Below are 14,089 nucleotides of genomic sequence, written 5' to 3'. Positions count from 1 at the left end.
ATGGAAAATAAAAACACATTTACAATAAAAAAGAAAAAAGAAAAATGACCATTTAAAATCTAAGACAATCTAAAGAAAAAAGAAAAAAAATATCGACATTTCTAATTAATAATCACCAAAGTATATGTTAACCTTCCCTTTCGTTTTTATAGTTGAAAGACAGGGGGGGGGGGGAAAACCACCAATTGTTTTTCCAAGTTTTGAGAAGGAAATCAAATCAAACGCAAAACTCAAAACCCATTTGAGCTCCTTACCAGCTGGGAGGCGTGTTTAATTTTTTGCACGATTCCATCGTGGCCCAGGTACTGCAGGGAGAGCCAAAGGGACAGAGCACGTAGCTTCTCCGCCACCTGGCTGGAGGTCAGGCCTGCTGCTAGCGACTGCAAGAAACACAATAAAGAAGTAAACGGCAGGTGTATCTTCCTCTTGTTTGGTCTGACTTTCTTCCTGTTGTAGCCCGCCAGCGGCAAGTGGAGCTGGCAGCAGAGTCGGACAGTGAGGAGGTTGGGGAAGGACATGGGGCAGTCCTGGGGGCTGAGGAAAGCTCAGATGAGGGCTCTGCGTCGGAGGCAGTGCCAGCATTTGACTCTTCCTACCGATGGTATCATATATTCCGTAGGCATCAACATAACTCATCCCCAACAGATCTCTACTCCATAAATGTAACTGGCTTCCTTTCACTACAATCTACATCATGTAAGCCCTCTCCCTAAAGCAGAAATTTGTTTCTGTTGTGGCCCGCCAGTGGCCAGCGGAGCTGGCAGCAGATTCGGGGAGTGAGGAGGTTGGGGAGGAACATGACCCAATCCTGGAGTCTGGGGAAGGCTCGGATGAGGGCTCTGTGTCGGAGGCAGAGAGGGGGGCCAGGGCCGTCTGACAGTTATCAGCTCCCTTCGGAGTCAGACATCAGTGAGGCAGAGGAACAGCTGGAGCCTGTTCCCAGTGTGCGCATGCGCAGTGCTTCCAGAAAACAAGAACAACTAAGAAAGCAAGGTCAACATATAAGTAAAGCCACACCTTGGAAGTGATTGGCCCCTCCCATAGGAAACAAAAGAGGAGCGAATGGGGAGGGGGCTTTTGCAGGAAACAATTCGTTCCTTCGGTCGTTTTCAAGAGTGGAAAGTTCTTTTTGGGACTATAAGAGACTCTGTGCCAAGTTTTGCCTTGCCCTGTGTTTGGAAACTAGTTATCTGGCAGCTCTCCAAATGAGATAAGGTTCGTGTTGATCAATATTCCTCGGAAAGACTCTTTGCTAAGCCTTGCGGAATTGTGAATGAAAGGAATTCACAGTCGTGTAAATAAAAGGGGTTTTACCGGGATCCAGACTCTGTTTCTTGATTTGTAAGGAAGCCTGGGTCAGAACAATCTTTCCCTCCCCTTCCAAGAAGCAGACAGTTTTTTATGAAGTGGTCTGCTCCATTTTCAATTTTGTCAATTTTAATAGATTTGTATGCCGCCCAATCCCGGAGGACTCCGGGCGGCTTACATAAAAGACAGTTTTAAAAAAGAAGATATTAAAAACTTAAAATATAAAACAGAACAAATGAAAACAAGACACAACATGCACTCGATCTTAGTGGGGCTGAAGGTCAATCAGAGATCAGCAGCCCCAGGCCTGCCGGAACAGCCAGGTCTTAACAGACTTTCGGAAGGCCGAGAGAGTGGGGAGGGTCCGGATTTCAGGGGGCAGTTCGTTCCAGAGGGCCGGGGCAGCTACAGAGAAGGCCCTCTTCCGAGGAGCCGCCAGACGACATTGTGCAGTCGATGGTACCTGGAGAAGGCCTACCCTGTGCGATCTTATTGGGCGCTGGGAGGTATGTTGCAGGAGGCGGTCACGGAGATATCCAGGTCCTAGGCCATGTAGGGCTTTAAAGGTGATAACCAGCACCTTGAAGCGTGTTCGGAGACCAATAGGGAGCCAGTGCAGCTCACGGAGGATAGGTGTAACATGGGTGTATCTAGGTACACCCAGTATCTCTCGCGCGGCTGCATTCTGGACCAATTGTAGTCTCCGAACACTTTTCAAGGGCAGCCCCATGTAGAGCACATGATATAACGACGGGGCTGAATTTGGCTCGAGTGGGACCGTACAGTGCATATTCTCAACACAGACAAACCCAGAGCTCAAACATCATCAACCCCAGTTTAAAAACAAAATAAATTAAAAAAATCATGGAGTGGATGATGGTCTCCCCAAGGAATCACGAGGAACTGGACTCCTTGAGCGAGGATCACCTACAATTTACTGCCGTCAATCACTGAGCTGCGGAGAGCTTCGAGGCTGCCTTCTCCTGCCCCTTGACCTCCACTGCCTCCCGGAGCAGCCACCTACCAAAGAAGGGTCCTCTTGTCTATACAGAGTCACTGCAGGCACTGCTGGAAGGCCCAGCCAGGGTCCGAGTGTCAATGTCAGGCTGTCGCATTTAGTTGCGGCCTACAAAAAAAAAATAAAAAAGGAGGAGTTAGGGGAGCACAAATGCAGTGTTTTATTTTTCCCCCCTCAACGCATCTGGAAAAAGATGGGGCCTCTTTAATCAGATGTGGCTGAATCCAGAGAGAATGAAAAATGGATAGAATAGAATAACCGAATAATAAAAGCTCTTCTTTAATTATTCTAACTCGATAGAATGAAGATAGAAGATAGAATGAAGAAAATAGAATAGAATAACAGAGTTGGAAGGGACCTTGGAGGTCTTCTAGTCCAACCCCCTGCTTAGGCAGGAAACCCTACACCACTTCAGACAAATGGATATCCAATCTCTTCTTAAAAACTTCCAGTGTTGGAGCATTCACAACTTCTGGAGGGAAGCAGTTAATTATTCTAACTAGATAGAATGAAGATAGATGAAGATAGAATGAAGAATATAGAATAGAATAGAATAGAATAGAATAATAGAGTTGGAAGGGACCTTGGAGGTCTTCTTGTCCAACCCCCTACTTAGGCAGGAAACCCTACACCATCACAGACAAATGGTTATCCAACATCTTCTTAAAAACTTCCAATGTTGGAGTATTCACAACTTCTGGAGGCAAGTTCTTCCACTGATTAATTCTTCTAACTGTCAGGAAATTTCTCCTTAGTTCTAAGTGGCTTCTCTCCTTGATTAGTTTCCACCCATTGCTTCTTGTTCTACCCTCAGGTCCCTTGGAGAATAGTTTGACTCCCTCTTCTTTGTGGCAGCCCCTGAGATCTTGGAAGACTGCTATCATGTCTCCCCTGGTCCTTCTTTTCATTGAACTAAACATACCCAGTTCCTGCAACTGTTCTTTGTATATTTTAGCCTCCGGTCCCCTAATCCTCTTTGTTGCTCTTCTCTGCACTCTTTCCAGAGTCTCCACATCTTTTTAATAGTGTGGTGATCAAGACTGCTATCATGTCTCCCCTAGTCCTTCTTTTCATAAGAGTAGACATGCCCAGTTCCTGCAACCATTCCTGCAACGGGATCCAAAATAATTCCCCAGGATTTAAAAAAAGAAAAAGGAAAAGAGCAATAGGTGAAAAAATATGTTCAGATGCAACCACAGACAGTGGTTCACCTGCCAGCTAAGCTTAAAACATGATCTGTGGGATGAATACTAGGGGCTAGCCACATTTTTTTATAAAGTTGAAAATAATCCTTCTTCAGGGCATGTTAAAAGCCAAAGAAATGCACTGTTATTATTATTATTTTTTTTAGAATAGAATAGAATTCTTTATTGGCCAAATGTGATTGGACACACAAGGAATTTGTCTTTGGTGCAGAGGCTCTCATAAGGAGAATAAAATACATTCCTCAAGAATAAAAAGATACAAGACTTAGTGATAGTCAAGGTTACTAATAAGCTATCAAATGGTACTAGTTAACAAATAAAAATTGAAAGATACAAGCAACATGGTTATAATCGTAAGTGGGGAGAGATAGATACTAGGAAGGAAGAGATAATAATAATAATAATAATAATAATAATAATAATAACAACAACAACAACAACAACAACAACCATGGCACAAACCAGCAGTGGTACTTCCAGTGGTAATTGGCATACTGGAATTCCAAAAGCACTGGAATTACATTTAAAAGAGTTAAAAATTGACAAAATCACCATCAGTCAAATGCAAAAAGCCGCACTGCTTGGATCTGCACGCATATTACGAAAATACGTTACGACGTCCTAGGCCCCTGGGTGGGGCCCGACTAGTAACCAATGCCAAATCCGGCGAAACAACTGGCCGCTGTGATACAATTGTACAATAATAATAATAATAATAATAATAATAATAATAATAATAATAATAATAATAATAATAATAATAATACAGTCTTTGTAAATTATTTGACAGTGTTGTGTGAATTAAGTGTTGTGGGAATTTTTCATCTTAAAGTAGACAATAGTGAAAGTAAATTCAATACGTTTCCCCCCGTATGCCATCACTCTGCTAAACAACTAATTCCCAGAACACTGTCAAATTATTTACTAAGACAATATTACTGTTATTCTTCTCTTCCTTCCTAGTACCTATCGCTTCCCACTTATGATTACAACCATGTTGCTTGTATATTTACAATTCATATTGTTTTTATTTCTTTCCTGGTATGATTTGATTGCTTATTAGTAATCTATGACTATCACGGAGTGTTGTATCTTTTTATTCTTGACGAATGTATTTTATTCTCCTTGTGTACACTCAGAGCTTAGGCACCAAAGACAAATTCCTTGTGTGTCCTTGGCCAAGAAAGAATTCTGTTCTATTCTAATTTATACACAGCATCTTTCCGCTTTTAGGAAGTACATAATATATTGCTTTTGCATAAAGAGAAACACAAGCAAGTAGTAAGCAAGAGCAACAGATACAACGTACCATGATGGAAGATGAGACGTAACCCAAAGCCAGAGTCGCTAGATTCACCCTGAAACAAACAAGCACCTTTGATTTTTATTTCATTTTAAACAAACAAATAAAATGAACAACAGGTAAGCCAGTTTGGCCTGGTGGTAAAAGCACCAGGCTAGAAACTGGAAGACTGGGAGTTCTAGTCCCACCTTAGGCATGAAAGCCAGCTGGGTGACTTTGGGTCAATCGCCAGGAGATTGTGAGTTCTAGCCCCGCTTTAGGCATGAAATCCAGCTGGATGACTTTAGGCCAATTGCCAGGAGACTGGGAGTTCTAGTCCCGCCTTTGGCATGAAAGCCAGCTGGGTGACTTTGGGCCAATCGCCAGGAGATTGTGAGTTCTAGTCCTGCCTTAGGCATGAAAGCCAGCTGGGTGACTTTGGGCCAATTGCCAGGAGATTGTGAGTTCTAGTCCTGCCTTAGGCATGAAATCCAGCTGGGTGACTTCGGGCCAATCGCCAGCAGACTGGGAGTTCTAGTCCCACCTTAGGCATGAAAACCAGCCAGTCTGGCCTGGTGGCAAAAGCACAAGGCTAGAAACTGGAAGACTGGGAGTTCTAGTCCCACCTTAGGCATGAAAGCCAGCTGGGTGACTTTGGGTCAATCGCCAGGAGATTTTGAGTTCCAGCCCCGCTTTAGGCATGAAATCCAGCTGGATGACTTTAGGCCAATTGCCAGGAGACTGGGAGTTCTAGTCCCGCCTTAGGCATGAAAGCCAGCTGGGTAACCCAATGGGAGAAGAGGTTTTGGTATTAAGGTCTCTTTCCAGAACTCCGCATTCTAAGTAGGCCATTTAAAAAAATATATCTCTGTTCAGCGTAATGAAGTAGAACAAGGATGTTCTCAGCGGCCGCAATCTGTCACTATTATAAATTGCCACCGTCAGGAGTGCCTCCCTCCATAGCCTTCCCTGTCCAGCGCTCTGCTTCCTTTTGACGGCTGCCCCGATAAAACCTTTCAAATCTGCCCGAATCAGCACTGCCTGCCTACCAACCGTGCCTCTTCGCCTTCGCTTTGATTTAACCTTTCACATGAAACAGTCTTTCTAATGGCAATGTCCCTACCCTTCGACGTGCAGCCACATGCCGTGCTGCTCGCAGAGCTCCCTCAGTCGACCCAGTTTGTCCGTGTGCCCGGCCCCCGGTGTGCCTGCACGGAGAGGAAATGACAAGGGGAGGCTAAGAAGACAGAGCTATTAGGACAGAGAGGAACATCAACAAAGCTCTTCAAACCCCCATCCCTTCCCCATGGGAGTTGCTCCTGCCTCTCTTCTCTAATGGTTTCCTAGGTAGTATTTCTTCCCCTCTGTTCCTCAAGGCCATCCACTCAGCCCACCGCCTAAGTTAAAGAAAGGAGCGATCTATCAGCCATACTGACTACTTCATAGTGCATACATACACACCCACCAGAGGTGGGATTCAGCAGGTTCTGACCAGTGCTGGCAGTGGAAATTTTAAGTAGTTCAGAGAACCGGTAAATACCACCTCTGGCTGGCCCCGCCCCCATGTATTCTCTGCCTCTCGAGTCCCAGCTGATCGGGAGGGAATGGGGATTTTGCAGTATCCTTTCCCTGGAGTGGGGAGGGAATGGGGATTTTGCAGGATCCTTCCCCTGGAGTGATGAGGGAATGGAGATTTTGCAGTATCCTTTCCCTGGAGTGGGGAGGGAATGGAGATTTTGCAGTATCCTTTCCCTGGAGTGGGGAGGGAATGGAGATTTTGCAGTATCCTTTCCCTGGAGTGGGGAGGGAATGGAGATTTTGCAGTATCCTTTCCCTGGAGTGATGAGGGAATGGAGATTTTGCAGTATCCTTTCCCTGGAGTGGGGAGGGAATGGGGATTTTGCAGGATCCTTCCCCTGGAGTGATGAGGGAATGGAGATTTTGCAGTATCCTTTCCCTGGAGTGGGGAGGGAATAGAGATTTTGCAGGATCCTTTCCCTGGAGTGGGGAGGGAATGGAGATTTTGCAGTATCCTTTCCCTGGAGTGGGGAGGGAATGGAGATTTTGCAGTATCCTTTCCCTGGAGTGGGGAGGGAATGGGGATTTTGCAGTAATCTTCCCCTGTCATGCCCACCAAGCCACACTCACGAAGCCACGCCCACAGAATCAGTAGTAAAAAAATTAGACTGACAAACTCATATCATTATCATCATCTTCTTTTAATGACCCCATAATCCCTTGTGGGGTGGAGTCTGGGCAACTGAATAGATCTAGAGTGTTTACTGGCTGGATGCCCTTCCCTGTCGCCCATGCGGAGTTATATTCAGCAGATATATTCTCAATGTGCCCAGAGAGAGAAATATCTGCCTCTAACTAGGATCGAACTCACAGCCTTCTGATTGTGAGGCAAGAGCTCCCCCTCTAGGCCACCACACCACTCAAACACAGACTCTCACGCATACATACATACACACACACACACACACACACGACCTCATCACATTTTCTGATGGGTGGAAGTAGACTGCTTTCCCATACGGGCCACTCTGAAGTGTCTTCTTGCCAAATGCCTCTTTGGACTCTGTCTTGACTTCGTTTCGTTCCTCGCTTTGCTTCCTCCATGACTCACTAACATTTGTTAAAGGTAAAGGTTCCCTTCCCATATATGTGCTACTCTTTCCTGACTCTAGGGGGCAGTGCTCATATCTGTTTCAAAGCCAAAGAGCCAGCGCTGTCTGAAGACATCTCTGTGGTCATGTGGCCGGCATGACTCAATGCCAAAGGTGCATGGAACGCTGTTACCTTCCCACCAAAGGCGGTTCCTGTTTTTCTACTTGCATTTTTTACATCCTTTCGAACTGCTGGGTTGGCAGAAGCTGGAACAAGTCAAGGGAGCTCCCTCCGTTATGCGGCGCTAGGGATTCGAACCGCCAAACTGCTGACCTTTCTGACGGACAAGCTCAGCGTCTTAGCCACTGAGCCACTCTAACATTTGTTACGAGACCCCCCCAAAAAACAAAACCCAGCATTGCAAGGGGGAAAAACAAACAGCTTGTTTACATTTGGTAAAAAAAGACCCACCAGCATTGGCCACCAGTAATATAGGCAGCTTTCCAGATTCAAGGTCCTCCTTGATTAGTCTGTCCAGCAAAGCAACGTCCTATCGCCAAGCGAAATAAAGGGGGGGGGAGGGAATAACATGAAGAAAGCATAAATAGACAACACTGTTTTTGTTTTTAAAAAAGGAGAAGAAGCAGCAAACGAACCTTACCATTTGATGCTGGGAGCCAAACATTGTGTTACACGGCACTCGGCACATGCAGGAAAGAGGTAAGCCGAGCTGTAGAAAGAGAGATGCAACATTCAGGGTCGTCCTGGACTTATGGCCATTTGCTTAGCAACCGCTCAAGGTTACGACGGAAGGCCCGCCAAAAGATACGGATTGCATAATAATTTTCCTTCGGGCCACAGTAAAAAAAAAAAACATTACGATTTACGTACAACTTTTGAGAGGACTCTTGGCAGCTGCATTCAGGATGTTCAGAATATCGCAAAGGGGTATATTTTCGGTTTAGTCCAGCAACCTTAAACACTCAAAGAGCCACAAACGTCCTAACTGGAAGCCCCCCTGCCCCCCGTCCGGTTCCCCCCACCATAGAGTCTCCTCCTAGAATGGCGTTCTTTTTCCTCTGCTGACCGGAAGTCCGGTTCCCCCACCATAGTCTCCTCCTAGAATGGCGTTCTTTTTCCTCTGCTGACCGGAAGTCCGGTTCCCCCACCATAGTCTCCTCCTAGAATGGCGTTCTTTTTCCTCTGCTGACCGGAAGTCCAGTTCCCCCCACCACCACCATAGAGTCTCCTCCTAGAATGGCGTTCTTTTTCCTCTGCTGACCGGAAGTCCAGTTCCCCCCACCACCACCATAGAGTCTCCTCCTAGAATGACGTTCTTTTTCCTCTGCTGACCGGAAGTCCGGTTCCCCCACCATAGAGTCTCCTCCTAGAATGGCGTTCTTTTTCCTCTGCTGACTGGAAGTCCATTTCCCCACCATAGAGTCTCCTCCTACAATGGCGTTCTTTTTCCTCTGCTGACCGGAAGTCCGGTTCCCCCACCATAGAGTCTCCTCCTAGAATGGCGTTCTTCTTCCTCTGCTGACTGGAAGTCCGGATCCCCCACCATAGAGTCTCCTCCTAGTGCGGTGTCCTTTTTCCTCTCCCTGTCCTAACCGAAAGCCCTATCAATGATGGAGCTGACTGGAAAACCCGCCCCTGGCCATAGAGTCTCCTCCTGGTGCGCCGTGCTCCCTCTCCCCCCCCTCAAAAAAATGGAAGCTCCTCTCAAAATTGTGGCGGCCACCAGCAACAGGGAGCCGCAGCAGAGGGGTGAAAGAGCCACATGCGACTCCAGAGCTCCAGGTTACTGACCCCTGCCATAGAGTCTCCTCCTGGCACGCCCTGCCTCCTCCTCTCCCCACAAACTGGAAGCTCCTCTCAAAATTGTGGTGCTGACTGGCGACAGGGAGCCGCAGCAGAATGAAAGTGTCACATGCGGCTCCAGAGCCACAGGTTGCCGACTCTGGTTTAGTTTGAATTCTTTGCAATGAGCAATGCGTATGAAAGGTGTCATCTGATGGTCAGCAAGGACACTGACCATTTCCAACTCTTTGCTTGTAGCCTACCGTGATTTTAAACTAAAACACATCACTCATAAGACGATTGCAGGCACAACTGATTAAGAGAGCGAGTTTGCGCTAGTGCTTAAGGGACCAGGCTAGAAAGCAAGACACCGTGAGTTCTAGTCCGGCCTTAGCCATGGATGTCAACTGGGTGACTTTGAGCCAACCACCAAGAGATGACGAGTTCTAGTTCTGCCTTTGCCATGAAAGCCAGCTGGGTGACTTTGGACCACTTGCCAGGGGACTGGGAGTTCTAGTTTCGCCATAGGCATGAAAGCCAGCTGGGTGACTTTGGGCTAATGACCAGGAGATTGTGAGATCTAGTCCCACCTTAGCCATGAAAGTCAACTGGGTGGCTTTCGACCAATCACTAGGAGACTGTGAGTTCTAGTCCCGCTTTAGCCATGAAAGCCATCTAGGTGAACTTGGACCAGTCATTCTCTCTCAGCCCAACTCATTTCACAGGGTTGTTGTAGGGAAAATAGGAGGAAAGAGAAGTATTAGATAATAATAGTGGACGATAAACCAACCAACCAACCAACCAATCAAATTAACTGATGGCGGCAAAGGAAGAGGTAAGGATGATTTGCAGGCAAAAAAATCTACACCCATTTTGTTGTGGCCCAGCAGGAGCCGTTGGAGCTGCCACCAGACTCCGACAGGGAGGGGCCCTATGAGTTGGCTCTGGAGGATGTGGAGGACCCTGGACAAGGTTCCGTCTCCGAGCAGGGCGCAGAGAGGCTGGTGGCCACCGGAGGCGCTTGAGCTTTGGACCAGTGGGGAGGATACAAGGGAGTGTGAGCCTGAGGTCAGCAGTGAGTTGTTCCTGGATGCCCGGCACCAAAGAGCTAATAGGCGTCAGGAACAGTTGCGCAGTTACAGGCGGTAATTGCACTCAGCTGGTGGTCATTAGGCTCCTCTCCAGACTATAAAAAGGACTGCTTGTGCACACGCTCCTCTTGCAGAAGTCAACGCAGGAATTAATGTCGGAGAACATTATTGTGAGCTTGGTAGGCTTGATTGCTGCCAAGCCTTATTTGTGCTGGATTGCTGCCCAAGCTTGTCTGTGCCTGTTTGCTACCAAGGACCTGTCTGTCTGTTAATTAAATGCCGTAATTTATCTTTGGCTTGGAGTGTGTGTTGGTGTGGGACGAGGAGGGTCAGAACACATTTCAACTTACCTGACTACAGAGGAATTGTCCCAAGCCGGTTCTTGCTGCAGCACTGATGTACACCATTGGCTGCTTGTTATATAAGGCATTAAAGCCTTCAGTGGCGTAATCTTCATAGCGGGAGTGAATCACCAACTTGCAGACTTTCAAAAGCCCTTCGCGATCATCTTCATGGTAATAGGCTGACCCATTTTCAAACCTGTGCAGGAACAACCATGCATTAAAGGCGGGCATCCTGGAAAGGGCGCCAGCTCACCTCCTTCACGTTAAGTCCGCGATGGCGTAACCTATGGCACACACGCTCCCGTTTCGGCACTCAGTACCAAAAAGGTTCACCAACACTGTGTTAAGCCCAAGCAAATTATTCCCAGTGATCCTTCTGAAAAATCTTGGGGGAGGAAATTGCCATGTTAAGCTTGTAAATTAACATGGCTAAAAGAAACAGGAAAAGGGGCTTTAAAAGTGCAGGAAGTGGAATTTAAAAGTGCAGGAAGCTGCAATTTAAAAGTGCAGGAAGCTGCAATTTCTTGCTGTGATTTGTGAAATTCTTGGACATGGTGCCAAGTGCCCCGATGACAATGGGTATCACGGTTATATATTTAAGCCATACATGTAACAATGATACCCATTGTCATTGGGGCACTTGGCACCATGTCCAAGAATTTTACAAGATACATCAACAAATTGCAGTTTCTTGCAATAACACCAGCGGAACTGCAAAAAAACTGTGCTACTCGGAACATCTTATATTTTAAGAAGGTCCTTGGTTGATACCTAGGACGCTAGCAGCAAACCGTATCAACCATTAGCACCAGTCACTGGTATTTATAATGCATTTTTGAATGTTCAGTTGGCTTGAATTTCATGTTTAATGAATAAAGTATATAATAACGATGATGATGATGATAATAATAATAATAATTTAAAGAAGGTACTTGGTTGATACCTAGAATGCTGGAAGCAATCCCTATCAACCATTATCACCAGTCAATGGTATTCGTAATGCATTTTTGAATGTTCAGTTGACTGAGTTTCATGTTTAATGACTAAAAGAAATAATAATAATAATGCTGACAGTAAAAATAGCCCTATGTACTAGGGCTATTTTACTAGGTATATGTACTGACTTTACAGTGGTAGAGACTAACTTGGTTCTGCACCTAATAACGGCAGCAAGACTGTTGGTGGCGCAATACTGGAAGAAGGAAGACTTGCCTACAACTCAAGAATGGACATTGAAAGTTACAAACCTAGCCGAGATGGCTAAAATATTGGCATATCTTAAAAATCATTCAAATGAGAGATATAAACGAGATTGGAAAAAATGGATTGACTATATACAAAACAAATACGGGACTAAGAAATTCCAGATTGCCTATGCTTAAGATCAGGAATAATCTAAACTGTTCAAAGTTAGTGCAACAGGAAGAAGCTGAGTTCAATGTAGAGATGTTATTAACTTCTTTTTTTAAATTTCTTTTGTCTTAATATATTTTAGACTGTGTTTGTTAAAAACCTATACCGTGTACGGGCTCTGGGAAGTCGGGGGGGGGGGAAGGGAGGGGGGGTGTTAGTGGGAAGGGGGGGAGGGGGGATATATAGTATGTGTTAGATTTCAATGTAATGCGATTGCACATGTATACTGTTGCTCTTTAATTTCACTGTAAAAATAGGACAAGCTGAATATATTGACATATAGTAGAAATACACCAAAGGGAGGAGTAGCGGGATAGAAGAAAGAGGGGTAGAGAGGGTGGGAAAGAGGATTGGAGGGAGGGTGAGAAGGAAGGGAGGGAGTGTATTGGGAGAGAGGAGTGGTAGAGGGGGAGGGGAAGTAGCGTAGAGGGGAATGATGGAGGGAAGATGGAAAGTTGGAGGGGGGTGAAAGAAAGAGGTGTATGGAGGGTCGAAGAGGTACATTGGGTTTCTATTTTGGGGGGTATTGTCGACAAGAGGAATTGCTGTGTTTATTGTTTAATGTTGTATGGCCCCGGTTATGCACAGTATATATGTGACTGTATGAAAATGAAAAATGGAAAATAAAAAACACATTTTACAAAAATAGCCCTATGTTTTCCCAATTAGTTTCTGGACATTTAGATTGAATGGGATTTTCTTTCACGATAAAGGGTGCACTCCAAAGTATTAGCAACACAAGGGTACCTGAAGAGCCGGCACAGCCACAGAGTTGTGTCCGAAAGGATTTTGGTAGTCAGTTTTCTCAGCCTGTCTCTGTCCAGGACGGAAATATAAGCTGCCAAGCTGTGGCCTAAGAGAGCCATGTGTCCCTGTTCCCCAACATTCTGTAGTCTGCAAACCAGGGAGAGAGGGAGGGAGAGAGAGAAGAAAGAGAACATGAGAACAAATCACTCTTTCATTTGTAGGCTGAAAAAAGCCTTTCCTAATATATCAAAAAATGATCAAGGGGGCATTTTACTGGATGCATTTATATTTCAGCGGTATTTATTTTCGGTCGGAAAGAGCGATTAGACAGCTGCTCGAAGCTGGCGTTGGCTTCGGACAAAGTTAAAATCCAAATCCGCCATATGTTGGATTTGAACTTGATTCTGAGCCATTTATTGCAGGTGTGTCAAACCCAAGGCCCGTGGGCTGGATCCGGACTGCAGGGTGCTTAGATCTAGCCCACGGGGCCGCCCTGGAAACAGCAAAGGCCCATGGTGCTTTTGCCAGAGAAAATGGAGCTCAGGAGGGCTCTCCCGAGCCCTGTTTTCATCCTGCCGTCAGGCCTGCAATTATATTCCTTTTAGAATTTTGGCCTGCTACACTTTGTCTTATTTCATTATGCTGTTTCATTAGTATAGTTGATGGGAGGGGGGAATAGACAGGAGTAGGATTGTGGAATGTATTGTTATCATTCTTTTCTAGAAGACCACGGTCATCTTTTGTTTTCGCACTTTTACACCTGACCGGAAGCAGCTGGGTGGAGATGCCAGCGTGGAAGAAGATTGGACCATGTGATGGATTGTGGGTGTGGGGACAAGATCATGAACTTTTAACTGCGTGGGATTCTGATGTAATTTCCAGAATTGGGATTAACATAGATATGCTAAGATGTCTGCTTTATTAAATTGGAACTTTTGCCTTGGACTCTGATTTAATTCTACGTGATACTTGGAACGCTGACACCTGCAGTCCTCTGTCAGTGAAAATGGAGCTTGGGAGGGGGACGACGACGCTCTGATAGCAGAGGGTTGCAGGATGCCGTCCCGACCGAAAACGGAGCTTGGGACCCATTTTTGTTGACAGAGAACTCAGTCCACCACAGGCGGCCCTGCCAGGAGTGACGTCAAGCTGGCCACGCCCGTCCTGGCCTCCCAGTCAAACATAACCCTGATGCAGCCCTCAATGAAATTGAGTTTGACAGCCCTGCATTATTGGCTTGATAGTTTCTGTTGTGGCCCGCCAGCAGA

General features: G+C 45.9%; 1 protein-coding gene across 1 annotated transcript in view; it reads right to left on the bottom strand.

The window, feature by feature from the left end:
- Positions 1-14,089, bottom strand: part of LOC116523357 (pyridoxal-dependent decarboxylase domain-containing protein 1-like) — a 49,691-nt gene that overhangs the window by 15,608 nt on the left and 19,994 nt on the right. The window contains exons 5-12 of the mRNA XM_032238456.1: positions 12,822-12,968; positions 10,668-10,857; positions 8,085-8,153; positions 7,895-7,973; positions 5,937-6,021; positions 4,841-4,889; positions 2,333-2,434; positions 255-380 (exon numbers count right to left, since the gene is read on the bottom strand). Of these exons, the coding sequence (XP_032094347.1) occupies positions 255-380; positions 2,333-2,434; positions 4,841-4,889; positions 5,937-6,021; positions 7,895-7,973; positions 8,085-8,153; positions 10,668-10,857; positions 12,822-12,968 (847 nt within the window). The remainder of the gene's footprint in view (positions 1-254; positions 381-2,332; positions 2,435-4,840; positions 4,890-5,936; positions 6,022-7,894; positions 7,974-8,084; positions 8,154-10,667; positions 10,858-12,821; positions 12,969-14,089) is intronic.

This window comes from Thamnophis elegans, unplaced genomic scaffold (assembly GCF_009769535.1).
Source record: "Thamnophis elegans isolate rThaEle1 unplaced genomic scaffold, rThaEle1.pri scaffold_200_arrow_ctg1, whole genome shotgun sequence".
Lineage (NCBI taxonomy): Eukaryota > Metazoa > Chordata > Lepidosauria > Squamata > Colubridae > Thamnophis > Thamnophis elegans.
The sequence above is the reverse complement of the archived record's forward strand: the minus strand, read 5'-3'. Positions and strand labels throughout refer to the sequence as shown.